At 34.7% G+C, this 8,265-nt stretch overlaps 1 protein-coding gene across 1 annotated transcript; it reads left to right on the plus strand.

Annotated features, from left to right (window-relative positions):
- Nucleotides 1-1,225: 1,225 nt before the first annotated feature.
- LOC145067395 (uncharacterized) lies at nucleotides 1,226-7,393 on the plus strand. The gene is made up of 3 exons (XM_079014548.1): nucleotides 1,226-1,713; nucleotides 6,757-6,994; nucleotides 7,037-7,393. Exons 1-3 carry the CDS (start codon nucleotides 1,226-1,228, stop codon nucleotides 7,391-7,393), a joined length of 1,083 nt encoding a protein of 360 aa, XP_078870674.1.
- Nucleotides 7,394-8,265: the final 872 nt, after the last annotated feature.

Raw genomic sequence — 8,265 nt, forward strand, 5'->3', positions numbered from 1 at the left:
GTCCTGTCGAAGCTTGCTATTTATAGTGGGTTTAGGGTGCACACTACACATTGCGCCGAGAAAATGCTCGTGAACTATGCGATTATGCCACATGTCGTCTCCTCAATGTGCCACGTCATCCCGAACTTCGATGAAATCATGTGTTAATGCACACATGACAGTATAATTAAACTTCGAAAATACGTAACTCACATACACGGAGTCTGTTTTTGGCAGCTCTTATATATTCTTGTAGACCTCTTAATTCTCTATAAGTTTCGTTTTGGTTGTTTCGGCTAGTTTTGACTTTCGTTTTTCAACGTGTTTTTATTATTGCTAAAAATCATATCTTCCTCATATGATCTCTATGTTAAGCGTTCTTTGCAACATAATCCCTACTTTAAGTGGTACTATGTTTGCTTAGTTGGCGACTTTTCCCAAAAAGTCAACTAATCTCCTTGTAGTTTTTGACGATGTATCCTTTTGACTACAACATACATTTATTTCTTATAAATATCATATTTCGCTGTTACCGTGTCAGATTCATGAGAAATTTATATTTCTGGAACGGCGGTTGCACGTAGAATCTAATTATGTTAACCTGCTCACAAAGTGATGCGACTTTTCGCGCACTTATTTTTTAGCCTATGGTTTAACGTTAATAATAGTGACGGTTGAAATTTTTTTCTTTTACAAGAATGTATTGTGACATTGGTTGTCGATGGTTGTTGGGTGCGTATATCATGGGTTGTCACAATATATATATATATATATATATATATATATATATATATATATATATATATATATATATATATATATAATAAAACATTGTGGGACTGAAATCCCTATGTATCTCACCAGGTTTTCTAACCCGACCTACTCAGTTTATATGCGTCACATGGATCAAAACTTTAGCTAATGGAACTTTATTAAGATGTTGAGGGTTTAAGAGAGCCTCTAATGGTGTTCAGGACCATTTGGTATTTTGTGTTGTTGCTTATATGTCTATATTGATTAAGACATGCTTAAGATTTTTTTTTATTTGAGACAATCTTTGTTCTCAAATAGATTTTTATGTACTAGGATTTTCTGAAAATGAAGTACCATGACTTTTAAAGCATAAAGAAAGTTCTTTTGGTTCTGAAAGTTAGAGGATGTCACACATGTTAACAAGATTAGGACTTATAGACTTGTCCTCGATAGTAGTGTTAGGGTTTTAATTAATTAGTAATATTCATCTAATATGGTTAAAAACATTCTTTCATTTCATGCATTATTTATTCAAGGATGTCAATATTCATTTAATGATGATAATGGTTTGATTTTGGTTTATAAAAATGGTTGTTTTATTTTCAAAGATATTCCTCGTAATGGTGTGTATAAAAATGTGATGTGTGTTGATAACTTAGGAAATAGTGTATTTCATATTGATTTGTCTAATGGTGTAGCCAAAGGGTGCTTGTGGCGTTCTCATCTTGGGCACATTAACAAGAAATGCATCGCCCAACTCAGAAAGGATGGAGTGTTGGAATCATTTGACCTAAAGACAGATGATGAATGCAAATCTTGTTTCCTAGGAAAGATGACAAAATCTCCTTTCATTGGAACATGTGAAAGTAGTGAAGGATGTTTGGAACTTATCCGTACAGATGTATGTGGGCCCTTCATATCTGCCACAAGGGATGTTAATCAATACTATACGATATTTACGGATGGTTGTAGCAGATATAGGTATATCTACTTATTTAAACATAAATCGGAAACTTTTGAAAGGTTCAAAGAGTTTAAGCACGAGGTCGAGAATCAATTTAGCAGGAAGGTAAACATGGTCCGATCTAATGGAGGTGGAGAATATCGTAGTATCCTGTTTCATGACTATCTAAAGGAATGTGGAATTGCTTATGAATTGACTCCTCCCAGAACACCACAACTTAATGGTGTGGTTGAGAGGCGTAATTGAACCTTACTTGATGAGGTCTGTTCCATGATAAGTCAATCTTGTCTTCCTATATCTTTGTAGGGGTATGCCTTAGAGACAACTGCCTATATCCCAAATCTTGTTCCCACTAAGAAGGGTGCCAAAACACCTCATGAGATATGGACATAGAAAGTTCTCTCACTCGCACATATAATGGTCTTAGGTTGTGAAGCTCCGTAAGATGACAAACTCATTAAAAACTTGAGCCCAAAGTCGAGAAGTGTATTTTCATTAGATACCCACCAAATTTCTTTGGACACTTATTCTACAAACCTAGTGAGAGAGTGTTCTTCATAACTTGAAGGGGAGTCTTTTGCAAGAGAGAGAGAAAGAGAGGGAGAGAGAGAGAGACAGAGAGATCATATTTAAAGAGGACAATGGGAGTGTTATTGATCTGGAAGAAATTACAGAGTCATCTAATGAAGGAAATTTGAATGACAGAAAGCACACAACCAGAGGATAAGTCTTTTGTTAAGCATATTGATAACTTACTACCTCTTCTTCGATCCAGTAGGGTTAGCATGCCGCCTGAGTTCTATGGTTTCCGTATTAACATATATTGGGTTATGTTTATCGGTGATGTGAATTTGGATGAACCTACTAACTACAAGGAAACAACGGCAGACCCTGAGGCTACAAAATGGAAAAAAGTCTATAGAAAGAGAGATCCAATCCATGTATGATAACCAAGTGTGGAACATAGTTCATCATGAACCTGGTCAAAGACAGTAGGTTGCAAGTGGATCTTCCAGAAGAAGACTAACATGGATGGAAAGTTACACATGTTCAAAGCTCGACTGGTTGCGAAAGGATTTACTCAAATCCAAAGGGTTGACTATGATGAAACTTTCTCACTAGTGACTAAGATCAAATTGATCATGATAATGCTTTCCATTTCTTCCATCTATGATTAAGATGTATGGAAAAATGATGTTAAAACCACTTTCCTAAATGGGAAGTTAACTAAGGACATCTACATGAGTCAGCTAGAAGGTTTTGTACATGCCAAACTTCATGATAGAGTGTGTAAGCTTGAGAAATCCATTTATGGATTGAAATAAGCATCTCACAGCTAGAATATTTTCTTCAACGAGAAAGCCAAATAGTTTGGACTCTCTAGGAGTGAGGATGAGTCCTATGTGTATGTCAAAGCTAGTGGGAGTATAGTAGCTTTCCTAGTGTTGTATGTCGATGACATACTACTTATAGGAAATGACATTCCAACCTTCCAAGAAGTTAAATCTTGGCTTGGGAAGTGTTTTTCTATGAAGGATCTAAGGGAAGCAACCTATATTCTTGGGTTAATAATTTTCAGGGATAGAAAGAAACATCTTATTGGTCTTCCCCAGAGTATGTACTTGGATAAAATATTGAAACATTTTAAATTGGAGAACTCCAAGAAAGGGGATTTCCCCATTCATTGTACTGTTAAATTAAGACTCAAGGTTCCAATACATATGAAGATATAACTGATATGAGTTGAGTCGCACATGCTTCAGGTATAGGATTGATCATGTATGCTATGACATGTACTCACTCTTATGTGGATTATGCTTTGAGCATGGTTACTCGACTTCAGGGAAATCCTGGTAGAGCCTATTGGACTACAGCCAAGAACATTCTAAAGTATTTATGAAGAACAAAATACATGTTTCAAGCTGTTGGTGGCAATGATAAGTTGACAGTTAGTGGTTATAGTGATGCCAACTTTCAAACAGACCGAGACAACTATTGTTCTTAATCTTGATAGGTATTCTTGTTAAACAGTGGAGCGATGACTTGGAAAAGTTCCAAGCAGTCAACAGTGGCTGGTTCTACTTGTGAATCAGAGTACATCACAGCAAGTGAGGCATCATAGGGATTGGTTGAAGAATTTCATCAGAGATCTCAGAGTATTCCCGACCATTCAAGAACCAATGGAACTCTTATGTGATAATGAAGACGCAGTTGCTTTGACCAAAGAACCGAAGGATCATCGAAGGCCCAAGCATATCGACAAGAAGTACCATTACATCAGACATAGGGTTGAGATGGGCATCTTCTGGTGAAACGAATATCATCTTAAGATAATCATGCAGATCCTTTCATAAAGGCTTTGAGTAGGGTCAAGCACAACCAGCATGCTAGGAGCACTGGCTTAAAAGATGATATTAGTTTTGGTAGTTAGTTGATAGATTGAAACTTTGTAACAAAATAAATGTAACTAGTTTTGGTGATTGAGCAATAGATAATTATTTATGAGTATGGTTACTGCATTCTTCAATTACATATTCTTTTGTTTCACTTTGCATCTTTTACTTCCCGAGTAATTGTTAATTATTTGAAATTCCACAGTCGTTCATACTTTTCGAAGTAAGTAGTGAATTAAGACTGTCATGAATTGATTGTAAATTATCTATAGATATTAGACATTTCATGGGATTGGAAATAGAGGTTTTAAGTATTGGATAAACTCATGCTTATAGATTACTTAATGGATTCAATGACGAGTAATTCTAACACGATAATATCTTTTATTCATCAAACGGAGATACATACGTTGTAATTTGCAATTTAATTATGTACTGGTATTGCATAAACGCATCCATACCATGATGTAATAAAATGTAGTAGCATTTATGATTTGATAAGTAAATGTTATAGTTATGTAGTCAAAGTTTATTCATTCTTTTTTCCTTAACAGGAATAACGATATCTTTGGTCCCTTTGGTGATTTGGTGTTGACATTCTAGTGTTGGGCCCAACCATGACTAAATTGATGTGTTCAATTGGCAATCTGATGACGTTAACGCAAATCGGGAAACCGGGAAACATATTTTCGACAATGAAATTGACTATAATTCATGTCTCATGTCCATATGATATCTTGAAGAACGAAGGAATACTTGATCACTTATCTTAGGGCCAACGTTTGATTTAAATCAGAATTCGACAATGGATTGGGAAGCAAATTTTTTTGTTCGGTTCAAGGTTATACTTGCAATTGTAGTTATAGACTTATCCAAGTGAGAGATTGTTGGATTAAGGTGCGTAAGCTCATGACTAAATTGGTATATACTTGCAATTAAAGCAAAGTCATTTTTGGGCTACCCTCAAAACTAGAACTTTGTTAGAATTACACTTGTAGTGAGAGGATGATTTATTGATTTATTATAGATTAATAAACTGTAATAATTGATTTGTTAATATATTATGTGATTAATATATTAATCTGAAATAGCAATTATATATTAATCAGAAATTAATCGGAATTAATTTTAAGATTAATTAGAGTTAATTGAGAGTGCAAGGGTTGAGTTGTATTTGTTTAATAGTTAAACAAATGAGAGGTTCTAGAACCTTCTTATAGGAAATGGTTTTGGACACCGTATTAGGGTTTATACAAGCCTTCATTAAATAATTAGCAACTAGATAATTACCTAATTTGAAATATTAGTATTATATGTTGAAATTAGGGTTCTAAGGTTTCCTGATTAGCTATAACTAGGACCCTTGGATCTCCTATTTTTGTCTACTCCTTCTACCAGAAGAATAGCTGAATTTTGAACTTCCCCCTCCTCTCTCCTCTCAAATTCTTATAGTCCTAGGTTTTGGGTACAAACCATTAGAGCTATCATAGTTTTAGTGCTAGCTTTCCAAGATTTGCAAAGGAAGGATTGAAGTGATTTGTTTTCTATAAAAAATCAAAGGTATGTATCCCTAATTCTTGTATTTTAATTATATTAGGGTTCATCTAGTTTTTTATTCATAGTATTTTACCTTCAAATTTTTATCACATACATACTTATATGTTGCATGTCCCCTCTTAACTATTAAGTGTTTTTCCGCATTGTACATGTAGTTATAACCTATTAAACCCATCCAAGACAACCTACTAGATATGTTCACTCCCAACATCTGGATTATGTATGTCGGCTTTGCAAATCCTTATATGGTCTTAAGAAAGTACCTTGTTCTTGGTATCATAGATTCTTTGTCTATATCCCCTCTCTTGGGTTTCATAGCAGCCGCTCAGACACATCCCTCTTTAACCATCATCATGGGACTAACACTATAGATATTCCTACACTACTAGAAAACAACCCTTTAATGACGCGCAAACAATGACACTCGATGATAGAGGATGCACATTTGTGTGTGCCCTAAAAATTGATGTCAGTTTTGCAAAATTTGAAGGATAGAGGACACGTATTTTGTGAGTGCCCTAAAAATAGTATCCAGCAAATAAAATTAAAAACACGGAGGGCACATATCATAAAAAAGTGTGTTGTCTAAAACTGTCGCTTTATATTTTTCTTTATGAACGCGCGTTCTCTAATTTTTTAATTGCCAAGGGGGGAATGAAATCCAAAAAAATAAAAAACCCCACCTTGATACTCTCGTCCTTCTTCTTCTTCAAAATCCTCTTCAATCAAAAGAAACCCTAAAAGCATTGTGTGTAAAAGATCGATAATTTCACATTTGAAGTTCCTAAAATCTTCATTGATCAAAAGAAACCCTAAAACACCACCTTGATACTCTCGTCCTTCTTCTTCTTCTTCTTCTGCAATGTTGTTTCAAAATAACACCGATTTTCTCATTTTCCCCTATTTTTGTTAATCTAAAGATTGGTACTCAACATGATGCAACTCTGATTAGTATTCCGTTTCCAATTCGTCTGAATTGAGGGTTTTTTCCGTAACATTTCAGATTAGGAGTTCATATAGGGATTTTTTGATTAATTACAAAAAGGCGTTTACTAATTACTACTTTGATTATTGGTATTTGGAGTTTGATTTGTGAGATTAGTAAGATAGTCAGGCGATCCGTGTATGGGGTGGAATACAAAAACTTGTGTTCGATGGATTGTCAAGGCAAGGATCTCTACATAACCTAACTTTAGATGAGGTTCAGCAGCAATTAGGCGATTTAGAGAAACCTTTCCGTAGTATGAACCTTGATGAGTTTCTGAAGAATGTTTGGAGTGCCGAAGCTAATCAACGAATCAACAATGGCTCCTCCCCTGATTACTCTGAACTCACCCAACTTGCTTCTGCTTCATCTTTGCCTAGACAATTGAGTCGTACATTCACCAAGGATTTAACCAAGAAGACAGTCGATGAGGTCTGGCAAGATATCCAACAAGATCAGAAGAAAAAGAAGATGAATGGTGGTGAGAGTAACATTAACAATAGTAGTAGTTGTAAGAGACAAGCTACTCTTGGTGAGATGAAACTCGAGGACTTTTTAGTCAAGGCAGGGATAGTGTCTGAATCTTCTTCTCCTGGTAAGAAAAACCATGAGCAGAATCTTGATCCACCAGAAGCACAGTGGATGAACTACCAAATCCCTCAGATTTCACAGCAACATGTGGTTATGTCAGGCCATTATCAAGTACCACAACCCCTCCCTCTGAATGTAATAGACACTGGTTATTTGGAGCCACATATGTAGTGGATCTAACAAATGGGTCTTCAGGTATATTCAAAACTATTTATAAATATTAAATATATAATATGTTTATTTTTTTTTTAACTTTATTTTATGATAATTTTTATTTAGAGGATGGCAAGGAGCCAGTTAATAGTGAGGCCCCTGAAAATAACCCACAGTAAGAAATTATATTCCATCTCTTTATAATTTCTTGTGTAATATTCCACCGATGAAGTTAGACCCTGGTCTGCCTTACCATGTTCCTGACCATTACTTATTTGTGAACTGATCCTTCCAGTTTTCGGTCTTGGGCTGCTGAGCCTTCATAGAATTGAACTGTTAGTTTCTGGTGACTGAATAGGAAGTCTCCTCTTGCTTCACTAACAGCAGCCCACTTGTAACTTGAAAAGTTTTATGTCATCATAACTTACCAACAAATTATTTTGTATGTTCTCATTTAATCATTTAGTGTCTGTTCTTTAGGGTAAACAACTACTAATATTGGTCAAACTGTAGCATTATGACATGCTATAACAGGTTTTACTGGTGTTGGCATCCACATGGCATTTTAGTCATTCTCAATGTTTAGGAAGGTTTCTCATTAAGTCCCTTTACTTGTTTTATTATTCATTTTTAATATTAATTATATAATGCTTAAACAAAAAACAAAATACAAAAAACTGCCATTGAAGATGAGTTATGAACATATCAAGGCCAACAGAAAGTTGTGTTCATCCAAAATGATCTTTCATCTTTCAAAATCAAAATCCACATCCAAATGGAATATATAATAATATAGTATTATCATTTATTATTTGAACTAAATAAAAAAAGGTTTCAATAAAGATGAAAATATCTATCCATTTTGCATATTTTTATCTTCTACATTTATT

Source organism: Lactuca serriola, chromosome 8 (assembly GCF_051521515.1).
Source record: "Lactuca serriola cultivar US96UC23 chromosome 8, Lser_US96UC23_V15, whole genome shotgun sequence".
NCBI classification, from domain to species: Eukaryota; Viridiplantae; Streptophyta; class Magnoliopsida; order Asterales; family Asteraceae; genus Lactuca; species Lactuca serriola.

What these genes read in the sequence shown, in the direction of transcription:
- LOC145067395 (XM_079014548.1), top strand. Translation starts at nt 1,226, where the DNA reads ATGGTTAAAAACATTCTTTCATTTCATGCATTATTTATTCAAGGATGT. An exon ending in GATGGTTGTAGCAGATATAG is followed by an intron (nt 1,714 to 6,756) that starts GTATATCTACTT and finishes TTAGTAAGATAG; the next exon opens with TCAGGCGATCCGTGTATGGG. An exon ending in AACTCACCCAACTTGCTTCT is followed by an intron (nt 6,995 to 7,036) that starts GCTTCATCTTTG and finishes ACATTCACCAAG; the next exon opens with GATTTAACCAAGAAGACAGT.